This window comes from Macadamia integrifolia, chromosome 4, assembly GCF_013358625.1.
Source record: "Macadamia integrifolia cultivar HAES 741 chromosome 4, SCU_Mint_v3, whole genome shotgun sequence".
NCBI classification, from domain to species: domain Eukaryota; kingdom Viridiplantae; phylum Streptophyta; class Magnoliopsida; order Proteales; family Proteaceae; genus Macadamia; species Macadamia integrifolia.
In genome coordinates, this window is record NC_056560.1 from 15,217,710 (window position 1) to 15,243,264 (window position 25,555).

Consider the following 25,555-nt stretch of genomic DNA (forward strand, 5'->3'; position numbering starts at 1 on the left):
AGACAAAATTTCTATTTATTTCTATTTTAAAAAACAAGTAAAATGAAACAAAAAAATAAAACGATTTTTAGGATTTTTTTTTATTTCCGAACACAGAAAAACACAGTTTCTGAGAACAAAATCAAATGAGCCCTATATGACTAAATCTCTGAAGCAGAAAAGACGAAAAGGCAAAGATGAGTGTAGTTGGGGCGCAGCAAGTGTTAAGAGGGATCGCGGGTTTTGCTGCCATTGCCGCTTCTGCTTCTTCCACTCTCGAGGAGGAGCAAGTGTGAAGAGGGAGGAGGAAGGAAGATCGACCGGAGAGGCTTTCACCGCTGAAGCAATTATAAGAGGGTGTTCAAATGGGAGGTAGCATTTGGGTTTTGATCCGAAATCCATAAAATGGAGACCCAATGACACAAAACGATCATAGCCGTAAGGACCATAGTTAGTAGGTTCGGAGACGACAATAATATAGGAACGGATACGTACGGTAATTAAATAGATCATACGGTAATAATTTGTTTCAAAAAATTCGGTGCAATAAAACGCATACGGCAATGATACGATATGCGATTAATACGTGTTTAGTACGATTGCTCTATAAAAATCAGGGAGCAAAAATCCGGGACTAAAAATGATTGTTTGAAGCTAAATTTTAATCTACCATGTTTTTATGGACACTAAAATCCAATCTGATTTTTCAATTTGAAATCATTTCCCATTCTTTTAAATTTTCACATTTAATATTAATTATATTTAACCCCTAAAAAGGGTATGGTAGAAATAACTAAGAGGAGAATCAAACCTCATCTCGTCTAGTAACTTTTACATGTTCTTTTCTTCTTCTTGGTACGAAAACAAGGTTCAATAAGATGGAAAATAAGTGTTTGTAATCGTTCATCCCAAAGATATTGCGCTTGGATTTTCTTGAAATTTCCATGGGGGTACAATCTAAGACCGGTGACGGATCAATTTTAAGGCTCAAGAACTTCCTCCTTTCAACTCCTTTGATTTCTCATATGCAGTATTGCAAGAACAGAGGGAGGAAAACACCTGTGTCATTTTGCCTCTTTCTAATTCTTCACATTGTCCGACTGCAACTATGTTTGTAAATAATTGTCGGTCCAATTCAAATAGCGATTGTATACTAAATTTCCTATAAATGTTTTCATTTCAACCCCATTTGGAGAATCCCGCCCTTGGCCATCTTTGTCCATGTGAATCATCTCTTTTGAATCTTTCTTGCTTCTAGTTAAAAATTATTTGCAGATGCAATCACTCTCGATTGGATTTTCAACTACCAAAGGAAAGATAAATGGAGAAGAAGAATGGTTGATTGGGTTTCCAACAATCAATGGGAAGAGAAATGGAGAAGAGAATGAGAGCAAGGGGTAGAACCTATTGCCCTCGGTCACTGGCCGCCGAGAACTGAGATGGAGGAGAAGGGGTCACTGGGGCAAGGGTTCCTCACTTTTTTGGTTTACTTAGATGAGGGAAGAAGAAGGGTTATAATTTCGATCGATAGAAGACAAGGATCGGGAATCAGGATTTGGCCCTTTTTGGTTCAAGTCAAAAAAAAAAAAATTTTCCTGAACCCAACAGTTTTATTGAGTATGTAACGTATTATACGAGTATTATTCATGTATAATATGGTTATCTTTAAAATACACATATTAAACGATTTTTTTGAATTGATACGCCAAATTACAAACTTTTGAATTAAACGTTTGGATGTGTGTATTATACGTATATAATACGTGTATTTTATTAACTATGCTAAGGACACAGACGATTTTTGTCCCCTCCTGCTTTCCTAGTCTCCGTGCAGTGTGCAGTGCCTGTGAGAAGTAATTTTTGCCCAAAAACGTGATTTACATACCCCTAAGATTTCAGGGTTTAAGTGGCAAGGCCTACGGCTACCGTAGGGTTTAACAAAGCTCCCCATCGTCATTCCGAATTCAACTTTTCTCTTCGAACTCGAACATCTCCGTGAAATCAGAGTTTCAGCATTCAATCTCCAATGGCGGTCGAGCACTTTCAGAATATGTACGATATTAGGTTAAAACCTAGATTGCTTCGATCACTGATGAGAGATTACCTCCCCGATGACAAACGCCCATCTCCTAGCCCTTCCAAGCTTTCAGACGTGGTTTCTGCAATCAAGACTCATGGCCTCCTACTCGAGCCTTTTAGGGAACCAGTTGATCAAAAACAGATCGATAATTGGAAATCTTCTATCGATGCATGGGTTGAGCGGTTGCTGCTTCTCATTTCAAGTAAAATGGTATTTAATTTGACATAGATTCCTAATTACCATGTCTACATTTCTTGCTGTTTTTTGGTCTAGAAGTTACACAAACTGCTGAGAGTTTTACCCTTCCTATTTTTTTTGATCGATTGCTAATTCGGTTTCAGTTGGATAAAGCTGCTAAGGAAATTTAATTGGTAGCAGAAAATATGATTTTTGAGCCTTTGGGATGAAGAAGTCTTCTCGACTGCATATTTTGACTACTAAGCTAAAAAATTTATGGTTTCTCTCTCTCTCTCTGTTATTTGTGAAAATGTTTACAATTTCTTAAATAGCCAGGGATGTAATTCCGTGGTGAAAACAGAAAATGCCCATTTTCTTTCTCCCCTTTGTTCTCTAGCGACTTAAATGTTCAACTTATTCATCTAACAAAAAATCGTTTCCTGCCTACTCCAATGAATGTTTACATTGTCTAGTTAATTATTCAAATATTTATTGGTTAGTAGTTTCATTGTGCTCTAGCCAGATAAATGTTGGGCAGGAACCTGCTTGCTTGGCGTGACTTGTCAAGAATGCAGCACTGATCGGTTTCTAGCATCTTATTCTGTTTGGTTCCAGAAGCTCATTTCACAAATCCAGGTTTTATTCTGCTTTTTTTTTTTTCAGCTTTCTTTTGTAATATTGGAGACTATGATATTGAAGAAGTGAAATAGTTTTCTCACATGTTTCCAAGTTTCTCTTCTATATCTGTAAGTTTGCCAATTTGGATTTTTATAATGTTCCTGGTCAGTGTTAACAAGTCTTGGTGTCCATGGACTAAAAGGTTAATGTTAGGGTTAACACGGTGGTACTGAGGAAGGTCTTTCCCGTTCGAGGAATTCAATAGTATAGACATGAACATTGTGTGGTTCTTTAATCATCACTATCTCGTTTAGTGGGCCCAAGAAATAACCCTGCAGATTTTGTCATTTCATCAGAGGCTTGGATTGAAGAGTTTGGTGGTGAAGAGTGACTCTTATTGTCATTAGCTTTGCTGGAGGCCTAGCAATATCTTGTGTTGGTCTTTAAATTTCAGTGGAAAAGAAAAGAGCCTTGGTATTGCCTAATATCTGTTACGGACTAGGTTGCTAGGAGATGGATGATGGTTTTAGTGTTTGACATGGAATCTCCTGTGAAGACAGCTGTTGGTGTCGGACAAGGACAAGGGCACAAGTTTCCCACGTGGCAGAATTTAGAAACTGAAGTGTTCTTTTTACAAAGTTTTTGAATTTTGGCTTTCCTCACTTGTTCAGAAGGCCTGGCTTTGTACTTCTTATATTTCTTTAGTGAAAATTATTTTTCTTATCTACTGCTCTACCTAAAAATAACTTTCTTCTCCATGTTCTGATAGAAACAAGAAGAAAATAATACCCTAAAGCCTAACCGAGGAGCTTCGAAACTTATCTGATATGTTCATCATGGATCACATTATTCTTACAACCTCCTTCACAAAAAAATAATAATAAATAAAACATCCCACAATTATTATGTCATTGAGTTGACAAATCAGTCAATTCTTACTAAGGGTATGGAAGTAACTTCTGTAGAATTTTGTAATTACTCCTCCAAGCCTTGAATAATCCTTAATTATATTCTTGACCAGGACGTTTTCAGCTCTTTACAAGCTGATTGTACCATTTCTCTTGTGGGATCTGAAGATTCAGGCCACCCCTGCTTTTTTGGTGGAATCTGTTTATTGCAGCTATGTATGACAACTGATTTCCTTCTGTTGAACCCTTGAAATCTGCTATCAAGCTGTATTGTTTTATTATATGGCAAAATCTCATCCTCGATCTAGACATAGTCATGTGTGTGTAGATATTTTCAATATCTTGACCTATATTGATAGCCACCCAAAGAAGGAAGCATGTCCCAGTCTCCCTTTTTCTTAATTATGCTCCTTCTACTGTTTGTCCTAGTCATTAGGTTATGATTTGCACTACTCGAAGGCAGAGATAATCCCACACCCCTTTTTTTGTAGTTTCCATTTTTACCCGACTTTAATGTTATTTGGAATGGAATTATGTGAAATTTGTCTGGCACATTAGTCATAAAGCTAGTTTGAATTAATCAACAATAACTTCTAAACCAGTCCACTTGGGGCCCATACTAAAGATCTTCTACAAGTTCTTCTCCACGCAAAGGCCTATGGGACCCACAAATCTGTCAAAATATCTCCCTTAATTGCTGCTGGTTGATGGCTTCTTAATGGGCTAAAGTTTGCAACTTAATAGATGGGCCTGATTGCAGCACATAAAGAACTTAAGGGGGCCTATCTTGGGGCACTTAAAACCATTAATTGTGGGCCTAACTTTAGTCAAACCATTGGGGCTAGTTGGGCTGGCTGTTCCTCTATTGAAACTGGTCTTGTACTGCATCAGTGCCACAAATGGGATAGTCATGCTTTGTCTAGTTTTCTAGATGCACAGGAGGAAACAATTTTGGACAATCAGAGTACACGAAAATTATGCATTAAGTTGCAAGACCTTTTAAGCCACGTGATTTTTATTTAGTTTCTCCAAGCATAGTTTGGTTTGTGTGAGAACTTCCTTCCTTGGAAGATTCTTCTGCAACATTTTGTTTTTCACGGATATGATCATTTCTTAATCATGTTAAATGTATTCTTCTGTTGTTGTTACCTTTAAATTCTTATGTAGTTGGCATTGTGTAACATGCTGGATTTTCATTACGCTTATATTTCTTGTGATTTATTGTGTTTTGGGCAGCCTCCATCAGATTCTCATTTTGTGAAGGTAGCTACTTGTGCTTCTTTATCAGATATGCTTACAAGGTTTGATTTTCTCTATTTCTTTCCATAAAGTGTACATTTGCAGCAATGATTGCATCATTCATGTAGTTTCTGGTGTTGGTCTCAGTTGTTTATGAACAGATACTACAGGGTGTGGAACTCATGGATTCTGACCTACATTTAAGTGTAGAAAGTTTTCTTCCTACGAGAGATTCAAAAATTTCTACTCCTTTAAGATACCCAGTGTCATGATTGATTTACATATCCATAACTGCCTGCCCGAACAGAAGACGTTACAAATTTGAGTTAATTCTCACATCTTAATAATTTTTTCATACAATGGTTTGATAACGTGACACAACATCTTCTTCACTAGCCAATTGGTTGCCAATTCTATGATACACAACTATACTTCATAAATCATGTGATGAAGTACCCTAGGCTGAAACAAACAAACAGCAGCAAACCTAAAGAAACCAGAATTTCCGTGAACCTAAAATCTGAGAAATAGAACAGAAACTTAATGTGATTAGGAACTTGCAAACTATGAATCTGATGGGGCTGAAATTAATATATCATAGAGATCCTAATGGGGTGTGTATGTGGTAAAAATTATCAAAGCAAGGAGATGGTTAGATTAAGAGAAACACACATGGACAGAAAATAGAAAGTAATGGGAAATGGAAAATGGTAAGGAACTAACATAGCAACGAGTCGAAGAGTCTATCAAACAACCACACAACCATCGACTTCACAAACCACAAACAAAAACAAGGCACAATACAACAACAACAACAAAGCCTTGTCCCAGTAACAAAAACAAGGCACAATGCACAATACAAATATACATGGTTCGCCAAAGTGGCTATGTCCACAGTGCAAATGGCTAGCTACAACCCAATCTAGGCCGATTATAATGCACAATACACAGTATTAGTGGCACCCACAACAAAGAGAACCAACCCCTAATTCTTGTAGCACCCACTCCCCTATCAAGCACCCACTTTTTTTTTTTTGTGGTGGAAATCAAGCACCCACTTGATAGAAACAATAAATGGCATGTGCAAAAATGCCTACAATATGCTCAAGCTTACAACTGTGGCGTTTTATGAAACACCTTCCTTACAGTTTGACACGCATACATATATGAAAATGCAGATATCAAGATTACCTACATCCACCATTGCATCTCCTTCTCTTCTCCCACTCACAAGCATCACCTCAACACTTGTAGGGCTTCAAACAATGTTCTTGAGCAAGCGGAACCCTCCTTGTGTCTTCCTCGCAAACCCTAGCTTTATTGAGTGGCTCTTCTCCCCATCTCTTAGCAACCCTTGATCAATAAACTTGAAGAATCTCTCTCAAAGCAATGGTAAATAGCTTCAATGAATGGCTTGAAGGTAGTCTCCTAGGGTGTCTCTCTCTTGGACTCTCTCCCTCTTCTTTCTCTTTAGTGGGGTATGTTCTCTTAATTTTCATATGGCCAACAGCACACTTAAATGGCCTTAAGTGACTTAAGGAAAATAGTCCACGTGTAGCCACGCTCAACATCAAGAGTTTTCGGTTTGATGTCTGATGCAATTTGGTCGATGTTGAGTCACGAGTGTATGTTGATCTGCTCTACTTTGATGGCAATTCGACTCTTCACGTCGAACAGAACATCAAATGTCAAGTTTCTCAGACATACGGATCGACATGAGACACATTCTGTTTGACACTTGGTCAACATTGAGTGCTGTCGACATCAACGAAACTTCATTCAACATCGAAAGGAGTGTATTGAGTGTGGAATCTATCAGAGTTGCTGAACTTCTCAGCTTTGCTGAAACTTCTGTTATTCTTCACAACAGGCCATCTGACTCCATTGGCAATCCGCCCATCCTTAGTTGAATGTGTTGTCCGACTGAGTGTGCTGACAACAATGACAACACTTTGCTCAACGGAAACAGTACTTAAAAATAATGGAATATAAAGAGAACTTTGCCCATATAACCTGAGCTTGACGAACGAAATTGATATATTTGCTATAGTACTGCATGATCAATGATACCGTTAGTATTGAGAGGAGAAGTTTTACAAGATAGCTATGCCACCGGCCATGTTTTAGGGACCATAATAAGTTGGTGTTCTTTTTTATTTTCGATAATAGAATTTTCATCTATTGCTTATCCAAAAGGTTAAAATAAAAAATTGGATGAGATGGTCATTCATTAAAAAAAGAGAGAGAGATAGACAGAGGAGAATACTTAGACAGCAGGACTTCCTACAGGTGTTATCCACGTGGACAATGTGGGCTCACTAGGACTTAGATTGGAACTGGGATTAATGGGGGGCAGCACAATACATTGATAAGCATGCATATATTAGAAACAGAAAAAAAAAAGTAATGAAGCAACGGCCAATATTAATCTAGAAGGAAAAGCAATTAAGATACCTAGACTTCAAGTGGGAAACATGGGGAAGGGAACATGGCAGGACACTGTAGTTTCAGCACAAATCAGTTCAAGAAACAAAGAGTAAATATCATGCCTTCCTCAATTCAGTCAACCAATAAAGAAACCAGCAGAACTTTCAGAAAGAGACTAAGTCTGAAAACAGTGGTAGCAGGTTTTGATTTCAGCAGGACAGAGACGAGGGGAAAGGGGGGGGGGAACCTGAAAGATAGTAGGGGAGGGGGGGAGAAAGAAATAGAAATTGGTTAATACCTTACCTGATGTTCAGATCAGAGGAGAAGGAGAAGAAACCAAGTCCACCGAGAAGAAGAAGAGTGCTGCTTCACGTTGAATATAGTAGAGGCGAGAAAGAGAGAGAGAGAGAGAGAGAGAGAGAGAGAGAGAGACGCATGACTGCAATAGTCGTTTTTTTTATTTTCTTCCATTGACTAAAAATTACCGTGGTCCATGGCCTTACATAAGTAGGAAAAGAATTGCTAAAAAAAAAGAAGTGCCAACTAGGAAATTAATCTAACATAAAAGAAGCTTCCTAATTTAACCCAACAACTTGGGGCAAATAAGAAGATATTATTTAGTTTCTTACATTACTTCAAAGACCTAGAGAAACAAATAAAGATACTAGGAAACTAAAATAGATAACTACTAAATCAGTGGGGTCCACAATTGGGTGGCCGATCTGGATGAGAGGAGAGAGGAGAGAGAGGAAAGAGACTAGCGGTAGTCTCTTTTCTCTTCATTCTCACGGCAGAGCAGGGGAGGATCGACAGCAGCAGTTCCTCCTTCTTTCTTCCTTCTTCTTCTCTTCTAGCTTCCTTCCATGAAAGTATCTTCCAGCCATAGTGAATGTGGCTGGTTCTTGCGTCGGCGTCTCTGGTACACGTGGATGTCCCCATCAGAGAGAGAGATTGCTAATATCTGCCGTTATCATTCTCATCCATAAGAGGGGCTTTTTTTTTTTTTTGGGGGGGGTGGGGGCGAGGGCAGGGGAATAAGAAATAAAAGATGCTATCATGTATCAATCTATCCGTTACCTGGTTCATAGATTGTATTAAGTATTTTGATCTATTCTTTGGGATCTTTTAAAATGTAGCTGTCATTTAGTGCTTACGTATACATATTCTACTGCATTACAGGTTGTCATTCTTACAAGTCTATTGTGTTACTTGGAGCTTTCTTTACTACAACCATTGCAGGAGCCACTAACTTTTCCTTGTGTTTTACTTTCTGGAATTAGGTTGGGTGGAATTTCAAGTGTGAAAAAAGATGGGACTTCCCATGCTGGTAAACTTATTCAACCAGTTCTGAAGTTGCTAACTGAGGATAGCTCAGAGGCCGTATGGGTTAGTAACTTAGTACCATATGTTGAACCCTTGCTTTTCTTAGATGATTATGCTATTATTACTGGCTATCTTATGATGCCCCGCACATGGGATGGCAATGTACCTTCAATTTTCAAAACAAAGCAGAATTCTGGATGGCGACTTTTAATCATTTCAGATTCAAATCTTGGATGAATCTCAGGGTCAACAATGCTAATCAAACAACGAAGTCTGAATAGACCCAGAAAAAATCTTAATCAACAAAAGTGAAACTAATGAGGAAATTTATGATCAGATCTGAAATAGAATGAAAGAACATACCTGAATTTTTCTGCAGTCATAGTTAAATTAAATTTTTATTTTTTTTATTCCTATGTATCTATATATGTATGTTTTGTGTGTGTTTCTTGCCCCATTTAACCGAATACCTCTTTTAAATACCTCTTTTAAGTCATTTTCTTCATTTTTCTTTCTTGTTCGTCATCCTCATCTCCATCTCCCACAATTTCAACACCCAAGATAAAGCCCGCTTAATCCTTGTCAAAGAAAATCAAACTCCATACCGCCTAAAAAATCCCTTTGTGGAAAATCCTTTTCTATTAAGACCCTCATTCTCCCTGATCTGCTGTCTGTTATGATGACACAGTTAGTTATGATGACATGAATGGAGGTCACAGGCAGCACTAGGAGGGCTGCAACTCACTGGAGAAATTAGTGTCTTAAAGGTTTAACCTTATGGCGTGGGGCTGCAACTTGCCAAAATTTGCACTGATTGGCCTATTAAATTTGTTGAAGAAGGGCTTCTGCGTCAAGTCATATGTTGAGCACCACTGGGTGGTTGCCCGCAGCACTGCTACCTGAGCCTAAATCACTAATCCGGCTTGTTATCTAAAGAAAGGGCTGATTTCATGCATATATATGCCTTCCATTGAGGATCCAATGTTTGAAGAACAGTTTGGGTGCTATTACTGTTTACAAACGAGGGATTTTGCTGGGAATTTCCATTAATTTGTATGTATATTGCTCTTGTGTAAACCCCCTTTTACACTTCTATTTGGCTGGAACTTTAAACTATACAGATAAAATCCTTAATCTTATCAAGAAACAATTAAAAAAAAAAAAGGTAAATTTGGATAGAAGAAAGACATTTTTTCTAAGGCCCACAGAATTATCCTAATCTTATGCTTATCATGTTCAAACTAATCCTACTATTATCCAAAATAGATGCCTTAATTGTTTAAAAACTGATCCTACATTACCCACCCTATCATGCTAATTTGCTGCTAAATACAAAATTACACTAGAATTAAACTTTTGAATCGTCAAAGGTTATGATTCTCCACTGGAGTCAATTACTTCATTTACAGTTCACCTTTTTTTTTTTTTGGTGGTGGGTGGGTGGTGAGAAAGTGTATCAATATCATATCAAAACAATAGTTCTGTGTAAACCCTAAAAGATAAAGTTTATGTAAATAATAAATGATGCAAACCAGATTCCATCAAAATTCCTATATTGATTTGGTGGTTTCAAGCAAAGGAAGAGAGGTCAATTTAAGTCTGATTTAGCACAGAAATCAGCAAGGTTGCAGAGATCTATGTCATAGGGGTAGTCCTCTTTTGGTTTGTTATAGAAGATAATATGTCACTAGAGATCTATGGTATTTCTCTGTTGTGGGGCAGCTAAAAGAACTCTATTTTTGTAAAATAATGAAATGCACAAGAAAGACTTAATCTGTGAAGTTAACTAGAAAAAATGCTATTTCAGTTTTGAAGGAATCAAAACCGTTTTGTATGGTTGAGGTTGTGGTTTGATGTGGGGTGTGCGTGCTGACCTTCGTGAATCATTCCTTCATGGTATTTCATATAATTTAAACTGGAAGTTTTTTAGATTCATATTTCTCTTTGTGGTTTCTTTTGCAGGACGGGGCAGTTGTTCTGTTATGCAACATTATAACTTTCTTTCCTTATTCTGTCCATCGTCATTATGACAGCGTGAGTTATCTTTTTCTTCAGAAAATAAACTTCAACTATCGATTTCACCATATTCTTAAGGCTTGATGTATGTTATCCCTCTGACATTTACTCCTCTATGTAGTCATGAAATTGTCCAGCTCTTACCAACCTCCACCATATATAAAAAGAGTAGATAACTGAAAAAAATAAAGATTATAAAAGAAAAAGGCATGCCTCATGATTCTTTAGCCGTCATATTTAAGCACAACTATGATTGTCTTCTTCCTCTGTTTTTTTTTTTGCCTTTATGCTTAGTCTTTTTTTACCTCTGTATGCTTACTTTCTGTTTTGTAATAACAATAACCATCTTATCTGATTAAATATGTCCAAAGAATTTTTTTTTTTTGAAGATATTTTTGTTATTCCAGGTATTTAATAGCAAAGAAGCATTCATTATTGATCTTCTAATTTCTAACTTCTTTCCATTCTTGATATTTTTATAACTCAAATCACACTACACTTCTCCAAGATATCAAATGATTGGCATTGGAGATGTTCCTAACTGGGCTAGCTGCCAACTTTTATTGTATATTGGGTTAACCCCATCGATTCATCACGTTGATCTCTTAGCTGGTACTGATTAATTGGAATCTGATCCTTCGCTTGTGTGTAAGCTAGCAGAATCAACCAGGTCTTTCATTATTCTTTTTATAAATAGAACTATTTTTGGTAGTCCATCATCTTTTTTTTAGTTCTTTAAAAATGGGTTCAAAAAAGATGGTCATATTATCATATTAGGTTGCATTTGGTAGTCATTCAGTTCCAGAAATGAAGTTTTGTGTCAAAATGGTGTTTGTTGAACCTGTTTCAAGAACGATTACCCTAGTTCACTTTTTTTTGTATTTGAAACGAAACCGAAATGACAGAACAAGGTTTTGTTGTTCCATCGTTTTGCGTTTCTAGCATTTTTCCCCCCTTTTCGTTCCAAAAAAATCGAAAAACACCAAGTTGACACCAAACACTTTATTCCATCTTTTTTTTCCCATAGAACCTGGATGACTACCAAACGCAGCCTTATTATATTAAAATTGTTTCCTTGTCTGGTGGCTATTATACTGATGATGGATCGGATCGATCTGGTCATTTGACAATGGATAGATGGGGTTTCAATTGACCACGTGTCGAAATTTAGTGGTTTAACTCAACCTTACGGCCCACCAAGTATTGCACCCTACCCCTTGTTTTTTTAGCAGTTCAAATTTGTCCATAAAACAATTTGAAACTCGAAAATGAAGGTGACAATGGTCAAGGTATCCATAAAGTCCAGGCGGTCAAGGTATCCATAAAGTCCAGGCTCCAACCAGACTGAAATATGGCGTATATATTTGTTGGACGGAAAATCACTCCCGTATTATTATTGTTGTTGTTGAGGGACAGAATATTGGATACTGACTTCCTCGGTTTTGCCAAGTGTCAAAACTGGCAAGATTTTGGTGAACTATTTTGGTTTTTCTAGAGGTCAAATCACCCCACATGGTGGAACATAAAATCTTAGATGCATTTTGGAGATAGTGTAATAAGTGCCACCTCTAGTAGATGTGGTCTTAGTGTGGTTTCCCTATGCAAATTGGTTACTTTCACTGCTTGACATACTGTAGGATGTTCTTTCAATAACACTGAAGTTGTTGGCTAATTGATACCTGCTAAGACAAACAGAGTGTTTTTGACAGGTTGAAGCTGTTATTGCTTCAAAAATTATGTCAGGGAAATGCAGTGAAAATATATCAAAGGTGAGTAAAATTATGTGCTTGTCTGATATGGCAGTCTCCATCCGCTTTGACTCATGCCTGCAAGTTTGAACTCCATGTGATGTGCAAGAACTGTCCAATTTTGATGCTTTGAGTATCACTCAGTTTTGTTTGGTTTTCTATGTTTAGAAGCTTTCGCATTGCTTGGCTTTGCTACCTAAGTCAAGAGGAGATGAGGACTCCTGGTCTCTAATGATGCAAAAAATTCTAATCTCGATAAATGTTCATCTGAATGATGCATTCCAAGGTCTAGAGGAAGGTATATAATGCAACCATTTTATCTTTATGCTGGATGTGAAATTTTCCGTGTCTTGGTTTTAATGATATATTTCTGTTTGCATTGTTGCAGAAACTAAATGTAATGAAGCTAAGAAATGCTTAGTTCCACCAGGGAAAGAACCCCCTCCTCCTTTGGGAGGTCAGACAATGTCAGGAGAAGCCTCAGATCAAGCAATCAAAAGGTCTGAGAAACTAATAATTCCCAGAGTTTCGATGCTGGTACTCTGCTGTTCCACAATGCTTACTAATCCATATCCTGTTCAGGTAGTAACTTCATTTCTCTGAGCAGTTGAGAAATTCCAGTAGAAAAAGTTAATAAAGTTACTGTTGAGAATATTCATTGATTCAATTACATTTGACATTTCTTAAAATATTTGGTGTGCAAGTGAAAATAAAGGTCTTCTGAAACATCATATATTTTGCTTACCAGGTAACTGTTCCTGTTCGCCCTTTACTAGCACTTGTTAGCAGAGTGCTGTCACTGGATGGTTCATTATCAAAAGCCTTATTGTCCTTCGTGACAGTCATGCAACAAGAGTATATTTGCTCAGAGCTTCCAGTTCTGCACTCACACAGCCTGGATCTTCTGGTTGCAATCATTAAGGGAGTACGCAGGTAATTCATGCACAAATTTTTAGCATCATCAATGGATTCTATTTTGAGGAAAAATCTTTTGGAGCATCGATGCCCAGTTTCATGATCAACCTCCGTAACTCTGCAATTTAGTGAACTTATTAAATGGTTTATAGTTATACATTGTAATGTACTCCATCTTGTTTAGGGATCTATTCACTCTGCTGTATGTTCTTAATTTGAAATTGAGATGTGATAGAATGGAAGTGACTGTTAGATGCATCTTACCCCTTCTTTTTCTTATTTTCAAATTCAAAAGTTATGCTGCTGCAAGAATTTCCTCACAAGAGAAATTTCTTTCAATTAACATCACTGGTGTAGTTGTAAATTATTCAGCATATCGCTACTTGTTGAACACGTATATCCTCCAGACAGCTAGTTAGAATAATGTTTACTAACCTTATTCTTTTAATTTTTGTTCCTGGCAGTCAGCTGTTACCACATGCTGCAGATGTTGGTAGACTCCTAACTGAGTATTTCAGGCGATGTGCACATCCATCATTGAGGATAAAGGTCTATTCAATAATGCAGATGTTGCTGACATCCATGGGAGTTGGTATGAGGAATTTCTCTTCAGAGTGCATATATTTTTTGTTTATTTTATGTTACTGTAGAAAAATCTACTGGAATTCCATATGTAAATGAAACAAATCAAAGTCATGTCAACCTTGGCCCTCAATCACCTTTGCCGTGCACCCTATCCCTTGCAACCCATAATATTCTCTGCTTATGTGTCAAGTTTCAGCCCATACAGGAGTGGCTAAATGAAAAATATATATATATATATATATATATTCTTTGAAAATCCAGGACTACTGAGAGGGTGATGGAGGGCCTGTAGAGAAAAGGGAGAAATCTCTGAGAGAAACTTAGAATTGCAACGGAGAAGAGAAGAATAACACAAAGAGGGGGGAGAGGGGTCACACGTCTTGCACCATACCTTGCACTAAAACCTTCAATTCAATTCATCATTCAAAATCTGACTAATAACTTGGATTACATGCCCTTATATAACTGAAAATTAAAACTTGCCTAATAAAATAAATTGAAATTAGAAACTTCTAATTACTTCTTAAATTCTAACTAATGAAATTAGAAACAAAGTAAATTCAAACCGGTAACTCCCTAATTGACTGAGAACTACCCAAAAATAAAATATTACATATCTTCCCAAATAAAATAACTCATTATTTCCTAAATAAAGTAAATCTTAAGATATTCTATTAATCCCAAAAATCAAATTGGATCCGGTTTGTCTCGATTGAGATTGCCTGAAGGGTCAACCCGATTCAGCCTCAATTTTGCATCAACTCCCCCGATGTTGAGAAAAACTCATCCAGGAGTTTTAAAGAAGAAGAGGATCAACACCACTGGATCAACATCCACGATCATTGGCTTTGATAGGGCTATGATCCAGCACATTGTGCTTTCACTTGTCACGGTCTCCTGATGGTCACGAACGAATGATATGACTTTGATTGGAATCCAATGTTGAGGTTTCACAACTGGAAGTGGACAATCGATCAGTTCTTCAGATGCAACCTTGATCGGACCGTTAAGTTCATCTTGATCGTCACGTCTAGTGTCAACCGGCTTGTCTACCACTAACCTGTCCTCGATCATGTTGCATACCTTATCACATAAGCATTTGGTACTTTCGTTAAGCTTTTGAAAATCTGATCGAAGTTCCTTCATTCCATCATCAAATTTCTTCTCAAGTTCCTCAATAAGAGTAATAAATTTAAGGGGAAACGCCATCGGAGTAAAGGATTTTGTAGGAAATTTGCGCTGATACCACTTGATGGGGGCCCCTTAGAGAAAAGGGAGAAATCTCTGAGAGAAACTCAGAATTGCAAGGGAGAAGAGAAGAATAACACAAAGAGGGGGGAGAGGGGTCACACGTCTTGCACCATACCCGGCACTAAAACTTTCAATTCAATTCATCATTCAAAATCTGTCTAATAACTTGGATTACATGCCTTTATATAACTGAAAATTAAAACTTGCCTAATAAAATAAATTGAAATTAGCAACTTCTAATTACTTCTTAAATTCTAACTAATGAAATTAGAAACAAAATCAACTCAAACCGGTAACTCCCTAATTGATTAAGAACTACCCAAAAATAAAAGATTACATATCTTCCCAAATAAAATAACTCATTATTTCCTAAATAAAGTAAATCCTAAGATATTATACTAATCCCAAAAATCAAATTGTATCCGGTTTGTCTCGATTGAGATTGCCCGAAGGGTCAATCCGATTCAGCCTCAATTCTGCATCAGAGGGTATATGGATGACAAAAAGGGTGCATGCCAATACATCGGAGGGTATAGAATTGAATTTGACTCTGAATTAACATATGGCCAATCCAGACCATGCCCTGTCTATCCAACAGTTGGAATTGTCATATCATTCTTCTATGTGGAAAAGAATAGGTGGGCTGTTTAGGAAGGCCTTCTTATATGGTCCTTGCAAACAATATTTATTATGTGAAACTGAATGGAGTTTTAAGTTGGAGAACAGAATAATAATTTTGATCGTGCGACATAAAATCCAATTTTGGGCTCGACACAAAAGTTTAAAAAAAATAATAATAATTAACAAAATGGTAGAAATATGCAAAAAGCAATATCAATCTATTTTAGTTCAAAGTCTTTATCTTTCAATTCTGTTTAGCGTATTTGTTTACTGTACACTGGAAGCCCAAAATCCTTACAAATCAATAGTTTTCATTAAAATTATGAGAGTGCGTAGGTCTGAAAACAGTGACTTAGCAATTGTGTATTTTTTGTCAAGCGCTTTGTATGAAGAGCTTGTTCTGGGCATATTGCAAGACAGATCTTCTTGCTATGAAATAATTGGGAAAATTGCTCAAGGTTTGGGCCTTTGGGAGTCCCAAACCTAAGTATATTCTGAAAAATAGCAAAACTTTTATGTCCTTGATCTCCCCCAAAAAAGGCTTGTAGATCCAACTTCTGATTTGCTGTAAGTGGGAAAATCTTCTCTTATATGTTTTAGCTGACTTTCTTGGATATTGTGATCTGCATTTGAATTAGTCAAAAGTTTTTTTATGAAAGAAAGGTGTAAAGCGCCCAAAGGCCAAAACTATACAACAAGGCTATAGAGCAGACTGGACATTAGAAAGAAGAGCTGAGTCCCTTCTTGTCACATATGCTGGATTATCACTAAATTCTACAGACTTAAGCCCATAAATTTTCTCCATGGCTTTGCCGGCCTTTCTAATCTCATACGTTGATTTTGTGGCTTTGCTTCCAACAAAGTCATTTTCAAATGTTAATCTTTGTGAGTGTGTACTTCACCATTGAAAAGTAAGGAGTTATACCAAGGGATGGAATGATATCTGATATCACGTAAAAGAATGAGTGGAGGCCTCTCTCTTGAAAAATGGAGTGAAGGGTCTCCTCAAAAGGGGGCACGAACATCTTAAGATGTCTTTTGAGAAAGGAGTGTAAAGGATTAGAAAGTCAACTGTCTAACTTTACGATGGATCATCTAGTGTCTGTGTCCGACCCTTGCTATTTTTGTTTCTCAGCTGTTGTTAAATACTGCACTGATTTTTCTACAATCTTTTCAATCCTATTGCTCTTTAATATATTATTGAGCATCTATCTTGCTCCTTAATCAGAGTGAGGTGTGATTAATTTGGAGGTTCGGGTCACTGTGCAGGAATGGCTTTATGCCTTGCCCAGGAAGTTATTAACAATGCATTTGTTGATCTAGATTCTGTTAGTCATGGGCATGAGAGTGCATCTTCTAAAGTGCGTGTAAAAGCCACAACTGAATCACTGCAGCAACCTAGACATAGGAAACGGAAACATATTACTGCAGCAGGCTCTTTGGAGGAGCACCAGAATGGCATTGGCTCGGAAGGTGAAGTACATGAAAACAAACCTAAAGTTCCGACCTCTGTCCAGATAGCTGCCTTACAGGCACTGGAAGTTCTTCTCACTGTGGTATGTATTTTTTCATGTCTCAGAGAAATATAACAGTAGCTTGCATGTAATCATTGAAGATAAACCTTTGCTTTCCCGCTACGGATTAGAGGACCAACCAATAGCTGGCCAATCTGCATAATCAGCCTTTTGGATCATGGTGAAATTGTTTGAACTGTCACAGCCTACAAGAGACCAAGCCTCATTTCTTAAAATATTTGAATGGTGAAATGATGCTAGGGAAGTGATCAGAGAAGTCTGTAGATACAATTTTTATGATTTTCATATCACATTGAATTTGTGCATTGGAATTTTCTGTCTGGTGGATCCATCCTGATTCCCTGGGACTTTGCTAGGTGTTCCCGTAGGTGGTGTCTTAGGTCTAACGAATAAGTGCCTACTACCTAGGATTTCCTCATTATTTGGGCCTGTTGGCTTCTGCAAATTTCTGTACATTATTTGGCCAGTTTCAGTCATATTTTTTACATTAAAAAAATTCTTTTCAGGTCAGCCTCCCCCCCCCCCCCCAAAAAAATGTCATTATATTAGGAATCTCTAAAGTACATGAACTTTCAGCACATAAAATAAATTTTGAAAAACTAGAAGATAATAAGGACATATTTTGCTTAGATCAGAACTTGTTGGGCTATAATATGTCATTCTGAAGGATGAAGGATGTAATAAAGGGTGGACTAGAGAAGAGATTTTTATAGTTGCTAATCATCAGGCGTTCAGAAATGTTTGGGGTTAAGATTTTTGCTTTGTCTGCAGTTCCATCTGGATAACCTCCAATTATATAGCTTGCAGATATCATAACATTTTGGTCAATTTAGGCTCTGTATTGTAACATTCTTTAAAATCGATTCTATTTTTTTTCCTTTTTTTTTTGGAATAGAAATAGGTTAAAAACTGTATGGTATGGCCCGTCTAATTATCTGTTTTTTAAAATGAACCGGGTACTTTGCAAGCTTTTGAATCTCATATTTGAAACACAAATTCGGTGCTCTGAACTCTTAGAGCAGATTCTGAGCAAAAGACGGAGAAACAGTGGGTGCTTTTAAGTAACTGATTGTCATTTTAGTTTTTGATATAATAATATGGAGAAATTCATCAGAGAATTCTTACAGGGTGGTGCTTTGAGGTCCGAGTTTTGGCGAGCTAATGTTGATCTGCTTTTGATTACTGTGGCAACAAATGCCTGTAATGGTGGATGGGCCAATGAAGCAAAAGGCACCTTTGACCGGTCTCATGAACCTGCTTCAACTTGGGCAGATTTCCAGCTTGCTGCATTACACGCACTTTTGGCCTCTCTTCTTTCTCCATCTCATGTCCGACCACCATATTTATCTCAAGGTCTTGAACTTTTTCGTAGAGGTAAATTCTCTTGCTTTTTTGCAATTCTTATTTTAATAATTTTGTCATCGTTAAAAGAACAATATGATGGTTTCTGATTTCTAACCATTGTGATTGGGACTCCAACCTACCTAGTCAAAACAGAGTGTGGACTTGCCTGTATAGTGTTTATCAGCCTCCTAAAGATCAAATCTAGTCCCCTACACCCAGTAAAAATCCTTAACGCTATGCTAACAATAATGAAATCAATTTGGGAATCATAGGAACCCTTATTGGGATCAGTTCCATAACCTACTCTGACTACTACGGGTCTGTGTTAGCAATTTTTGATCTCTCTCTCCCCCTCCCTCCCTCCTTAGTCCTTCCTCTCCCTTCCTCTCCCCCCACACACACCCCCCACCCCCAGGCAACACCAATATTTTTAATGAATACAAACCAATCTAATACCTTAAAAGGTTGTCTCTGGACTACCAGTTGGATACTTCGTAGCTGAACTTTCTTTAGGGTGGCCCCTAGGAAGAAGGGGAGGGTGTTGTGAATATTTTTAATGGATTGGGGGTTGTGAATGATACTGGTTTGATTTCTGTGAAGAAGTGAAAAAACATTGTGCGTACCACACTGAAGTGAGACAACCAACCATAAGATCAAAAATATCCTATTACTGAACAGATCCTCTCACTAGAATCACCATAACATTTCAGTCCTCATAGGTACCTGACTACCTTCTTGTCCGAAAGGGAAAATATTGTTGCAGCACATTAGTATTTTGAAGAACAAAAGACACTTCTAATTTTTTACTATTTCACTGTTTGCTACTTTCTCTAGCTTTTACAAATTTGCCATAAAATTGTTCTCATGAAAATGATTATCCAGGAAAACAAGAAACAGGGACGAAACTGGCTGAATTCTGTGCCCATGCCATTTTAGTTTTAGAAGTGCTCATACATCCGCGAGCTCTTCCACTGGGGGATTTTACATCTGGAAGCCATGATGCATTTGCTGAACGGGTCAACTGGAGATTTCCAGAAAATACATTTTCCGCTGGTCTCAAACCAAATCAATTTCCAGGAGTCATAATGGGATTGGATGAGCCTGACCCAGATGATGACCTATATAACAGCTGGCTTAGTAATGGGGAAGAAACTGAGGCCCCAGTGAGTGTTCAAGATAAGCAATTGGAAAGTGCCGTAGAACCTTGTGAGAAAAGGCAGACTAATGGAGATTCTCAAGCAGAAAAGATCTCCAGCGAACATTCAGCTGGTGATCAAGCTCTGGAAGAAGGCAATAGAAGATCAATGGATGATGCTGATGTGGAGATGGAAAGAGGCAGCGATGGGATCATGGTCCAGTCAGAGCAATTGCTAGTATCCATGTCTAGTGGATATGTCGAGACATTAGATAAAAGTCTCTTGGATCCTACTCAGTGTGCCAGAGATGAAGTAGAGACCTCAAAGAGCGCTTTAGACGGTAACACATTTGATGCATCAACAATTGCCTCTCTTTCATCCAAAATCTCCCTTGACAGTGACATGGATGGCAAAGGTGCCACACCTGCTGCAGGAAAAGGACCAGTATTCGATCTCAATTCTGACTCGTCCATGGATTCCTTCCCAGATATTGTTGATGCAGATCCAGATTCCGATTAGCATTGTAACCTGTTTTGGTAAAATTTAAATGGGCTTGGGAGAGGAGGGTGTACTAGTAAGGATCGAAGAAGAGAAAATTATTGCGGTTTTGAGGTTACCTGTTTTTATTGTGGTCCAAATATTTGTTGGAAGGAAATTAAGGAAAAAGAAAGTATTTATAACGAAATGGATGTGGCAATGGTAAAGATTACCGACATCCATTCCAAAGAGCTTTTCAATCTTGGGTTTTCACTCTCACATTTGAGTTTCCCAAAGGCTCAGTTGGGTTGCAATGGGAATTTAAACGGAAAGAAAATGAAATTTTGTATAGATTACAGACATCCATTTTGAAGAGCTCTTCAATCTTGGGTTTTCACTCTCACATTTGAGTTTTCCAAAGGCTTTGTTTGGTTGCAATGGGAATTTAAAGGGCAGGAAAGTGAAATTTTCATATTTTAAAAAGAAATGTTTATAATCATTAACCCATGTGATTGTATAAATAATTTAATTTTTTTAATCATATTTAGTAATGATATATTTTACATGTAATTTTTATTTTATATATTATAGCAAAATGTTTTGGATGCAAAGTAAAGTGAAATTTTATAATCAAATATGGAATGATTTGAAGTTAATGTTAAAATCACATGGGTAATGATTGCATATATATTTCTTTTTTAAGTATGAAAATTTCACTTCACTTTCCTTTCCTTTCCCTTTAATTTTCCTTGCAACCAAACATAGCTAAAGGTACTAACAAACCTGTAAATATTGTTTTCATGGTTTATAAATCAAGTAGTTCTACTGGGCTCACTATCAAACCTAATATGTTACTCGGTGGATCAATTCCTTAAGATGTGCAACTCAATTTACAAGTTTCTATGTAGGTCATTCAATCTAAAAGCACATTAAAATTTCAAAAATATGTTGGGTTTACAAATCAATTATTACTTGATTCCCATTATTTTTAGAAAGAAAAATCGTAATGACTATAATATCACAAAGCTGTGGCTGATGAATTCAACTAATGGCATAGATGTGGCTATTTTAGTAGATAAAGATAAATGGTAAGAAAGCAGGTCGTCGAAATAGCTTGCAGGACATCAGGGTATGGCATGACATGGTTTTAGACTTTTAGGTATCAGTATTGGATGGTCATGGTATCAAGGATATGAGGGGTAGAAGTGTCCGATTAGGCCTGATGGCTAATCCGTATTGGTATTAGTGGGGTCCCAATACCATGCACTAAAACCCTATTGCAGAAACCCACTCCTATAAAGTAGGTGGTAGCGGAGCGGTCCTTTTGCTAGCTTGTGCGTAAGGGATCCTAACCCCTACCTGCCACATGGCAAATATTAGGCCCACACAGGAAAGGCTTTCAATATGTGCACTTCAAAGAATCTTTTGCCACTACAAGTTTGAAGCAAATGGAAATAACTCAGAATGTGAGTAGAAATTATAGTTCGGCTATTACAACGGAGAAAATTTCAACTAAATGTGGATATGACTTGGATCTAGAGATACCAGATAACTAATCAGCCTAAAACCCTTTCCCCCTTTACAACTATCACCATTATTTTCTCACAGTTATTTATCAGAGAACTGACTTCAGCCTGTTGGGGAAGCACAATTTAGAACCAGATAAAAATCTGCCAAACTCACAATCAGTTATAAGGTGATAATTGTAAATTGTAATAAACCTCAAACAATATATCAATTTCTATAAATACTTCAATATTGAACATAATTATCAAATTTAATACACAAAATTGGTTCAATTGATGGATTTTGAGATGCGACTACCTCCCTTTGAGAGGTCGTCCAACACTGCTCCCAATAGGTGTTCTCTCCTCCTTAAAAGGTTGGGTTGATGCATCGGATAGACTGGGCAGCCTTGAAACGCTACCCTTACCTTTCCTGGCATTTGGTCCCAACTCTTCTATCATGTACTTCCACCCATCAATTGGTCTCCTCCGGCTAAATATATGAGACTTGATAAAGCTTGCAATCTGCAAGGCACAGTGAAGGGTATGGATTATCTGAATAAAAATGAAACACTGGGGGCCCCAAGACAAGTTAAAAGAAAGTCTTGAATCAGTTCATTACCATTCCCCAACTATCCCTGGTACAAATTCATGCCATGACACAATCTAAATGCTCCTATCAAGAAACTAACAGTAAATTTGGATCCATTTCTAATTCTCAATTCTGCCAATTCTCGTTCCAATTCTCAGAATTGTAGTGTTTGGATGCACTATTTGCACCTCCAATTCTCCCCCCCAAAATGCAACACGGGGTTCCCAAACACTAGTTTTGGGGTCACTACAGAGTACAGACTCACCAAAGACCAGAACGGAAGACTCAAAATAACATGCACTAAGACAGCTTATTGTGCAACAAAAAATAATTCAGAGTTTGAGATTGTTATGAATTATTGAATCAATAGTTTTGGGACTATGGCCTCTTGTATAAATAAGTCTAGAGCAGTGACCATCCAGGTTATCCCTACGTTTTGGACAGAAAAAAACTTTCTGCACATCAGGCAGCATTGGAAAATAAAGTTTGGGAAAAGACTATCTGGACATCAGGCATGCTCTATGCCCACTCACAGCAGATTTTTTATATATTTCTCTCTTAAAAAAATAATAAAAAACACTGGTCTCTCGGCATGGGCAACGCCTCATGTTCAGAGAACCCTTTCCCATAAAGTTTATACTGACATGATACAAATGGGTAGTTCATAATGTAATTCACAGCTCCAAGAACTTCCACTGATTAGTCACTGTTGGAATTTGGAGAAGCTAGATTACTTTTATGACATACCTGAAATTTACAAAATGCAATTCGACGCTCAAATTCTTGGAGGAGAATGTCTTCCTCCCTCTGTGACATCTCCCAAATATTTCCATCTTGAGTTTTTGATGTTGTTTCCCAACCATCTGGCTTGGTTTTGAACTCTGAAGTGCTTGGAATCATAGAGTCATTTAATTCATTGTTACCAGAGTCAAAAATCCTGCAATTAGTGAAGAAGTGAGCAAACTCCACAATCAAGGCTGTCCAACATGCAGCATCCATCCATCAAGTTGCATGCAAGCATGGCTAAAGAATTTACCTTGAAGATTTCATTACTTCAATATACCAAATCATTGGTGAATATAGCAATTCCCGTGGTTTCATTATGTTTCAAAATTTTAGAATGCCAACTTGGCATTGAGTAGCATTTTGTACAAGTCCATGATATTGGGAAGATAAATCCTCAGAAAGCAAAATTGCAATATGATGAGCACATTTATGTGTGAAATATAGGGTAATAAAACATGCATTTTATATATTTAGAATGGAGCTACCTTGGGTTTTACTCTCTTTTTGCAAGTTTTGTATTTTAAAGGCTTCAAGCATTATCGGACGTCATATCTCTCCAACAACAACTACCTAGTGTAGTTGGTGAGCTATGGTGTGCGAAATTCCCTTGCTCACCAGGAGGTCTCAAGTTTGAATCTCATGGTTGTCTTTTTCTAGAGAATTTTGTTGAAGATTTCCTACTTTTCACTCACTTAAAGCACTAAGGGCATGGAGGAGATTTTCACATCAAATTAGAAGCAAGGAAAATCGTGGAAGGGGTTCCTGAGCAAGAAGAGAAATAATAAAAAAAAAAAAATTTCTCCAAGTTTATTTCTCTCTTCTCTCTCCTCCACCTTAACACTTTTGGTCTCAAAAGATCTCACTACCAATTGTGGGTTTCTCCCTTTTAGGAAAGAGAAATTTTTACCCTACCCTCTAGTTTTCTCTTTCTCTAGCTCTAGTTCTAGGTTTATGCTTTAAAAACTTTTGTAAGTTCTTTTTATTCAATTAATGCAAGCACTTTTGTTTTTTCAAGTTCTGTTCTAGGTTTAGTTCTAGGTGACAAGAACAAGCTATGAAGCATGTCTTTCAAGTTCCATTTTTTTTTCTTTAGATTTGTTTTCTCTAGTACTTTCTTTCTTAATTTAGGATTTTAATTTCAGTCGTTACATTATTGCTATCCCTTTCCCCCAAGGTTCATGGCTAGTGTATGTGTTGGCTTTGCCCCTCCTAGGCATAGAACCATCAAGTTTTTTCAGTTATTTATTTATTTAATTTTAATTGCGTGGCTTGCGTCTTTAAATTCTTAGATGACGAATGGTTAGGACGTTATTTTAGATACATATGTTTAGGACGGTAATTAGAATTAGATCACAACCATTAATCGGTTCACTTTCGCATTATTAAAAGAAGTAAAAGGGAGAGTGACCTGAGACTCAAAACTGTTCGATGGAAGTCATGTACATGCTATTTACAGGCTTCGACTCACCCACTTTTTTTCAGAAAGTACAAGAGGTTGGGGCTTCATCCCTCTGGGGTTTGAATGTGGAGGGCCTACGCAGAAGCCGTTGCTACTGAAGAAGGTCTTCGAAGAAGAATTGCTGAAATGGTCGAAATTAATGAAATGAGCGAAATGCAACTAAAAGTAGCCAGATAAAACACTAAATATCCACACACAACTTCTTTTTTACAAAGAAAAGCTCCCAGAATGAAGCATTTCATTAAAATTTCAAAGTACAGAAGGCTAATATTAACCTTCTCCAAATGAAAGAACAAAACTCTAAATTCTATTACAAGAAAGTGGCAATTAATTGTTCCTCACATGAGGCAGCTCTCCAATGAGTTGGAATTGAAGAACAGTAGTAAAACGAGCACCAGGAAAACAGAGTCAGACCATCCTGTTTGGCAAGATTTGCACTACTACGCATCATCCTCTACTTCAGCTGCATCAGCATTCAATGTTCTGCTTATCAGTTCTTGAGCCTCAGCAAGAGGTGATTCTTTTGCATCTGCTGCATACAAGATCTTTTTTATTGCTGCAGCCATCTGCATGAAATATTTAACGACGTCATGACATAAATGCTAAATACAGAGCTTAAAATATTTAACAATTTCATCCTGGATATGTCTAGATATTTTCATCAATTCCAAGTTTGCGATTCAGAAAGAGAAGGATGAAAGCAATGATCCATGTCTCTTGTTCTCAACTGCATGAGAAATTACAATCCCCCCCCCACCCCCAAAAAAAAATAAAAAAATAAAAAAATAAAAGCTTTTCTTGGGCAGCGTTATGGAATTGGATTTTTTTTTTTTT

General features: G+C 37.3%; 3 protein-coding genes across 4 annotated transcripts in view; 1 reads left to right on the plus strand and 2 right to left on the minus strand.

The window, feature by feature from the left end:
- The first annotated feature begins 1,808 nt into the window (after positions 1-1,808).
- LOC122076985 (proline-, glutamic acid- and leucine-rich protein 1) lies at positions 1,809-20,658 on the plus strand. The gene is made up of 13 exons (XM_042642673.1): positions 1,809-2,269; positions 2,756-2,872; positions 4,999-5,063; positions 8,709-8,814; positions 10,714-10,785; positions 12,477-12,536; positions 12,684-12,813; positions 12,904-13,097; positions 13,264-13,448; positions 13,895-14,022; positions 17,157-17,443; positions 18,550-18,796; positions 19,649-20,658. The coding sequence occupies exons 1-13, from the start codon at positions 2,006-2,008 to the stop codon at positions 20,419-20,421; spliced, it is 2,628 nt and encodes an 875-aa protein (XP_042498607.1). The 5' UTR covers positions 1,809-2,005; the 3' UTR covers positions 20,422-20,658.
- Positions 20,659-22,050: 1,392 nt separating this feature from the next.
- Positions 22,051-23,413, minus strand: LOC122077253 (protein GAMETE CELL DEFECTIVE 1, mitochondrial-like; the record flags this gene model as incomplete). The annotated part of the gene is given in 2 exon segments (XM_042643138.1): positions 22,051-22,409; positions 23,224-23,413. Coding segments are annotated over 2 exon segments (400 nt in total), but the record flags the coding sequence as incomplete, so codon positions are not given.
- A 1,555-nt stretch (positions 23,414-24,968) lies between these two features.
- LOC122075386 (microtubule-associated protein RP/EB family member 1B-like) overlaps positions 24,969-25,555 on the minus strand; it is a 7,323-nt gene continuing 6,736 nt past the window's right edge. For both annotated transcript variants that reach the window (XM_042640377.1, XM_042640378.1), the window contains exon 9: positions 24,969-25,287. In XM_042640377.1, the coding sequence (XP_042496311.1) occupies positions 25,162-25,287 (126 nt within the window). In that variant the 3' untranslated portion in view covers positions 24,969-25,161. The remainder of the gene's footprint in view (positions 25,288-25,555) is intronic.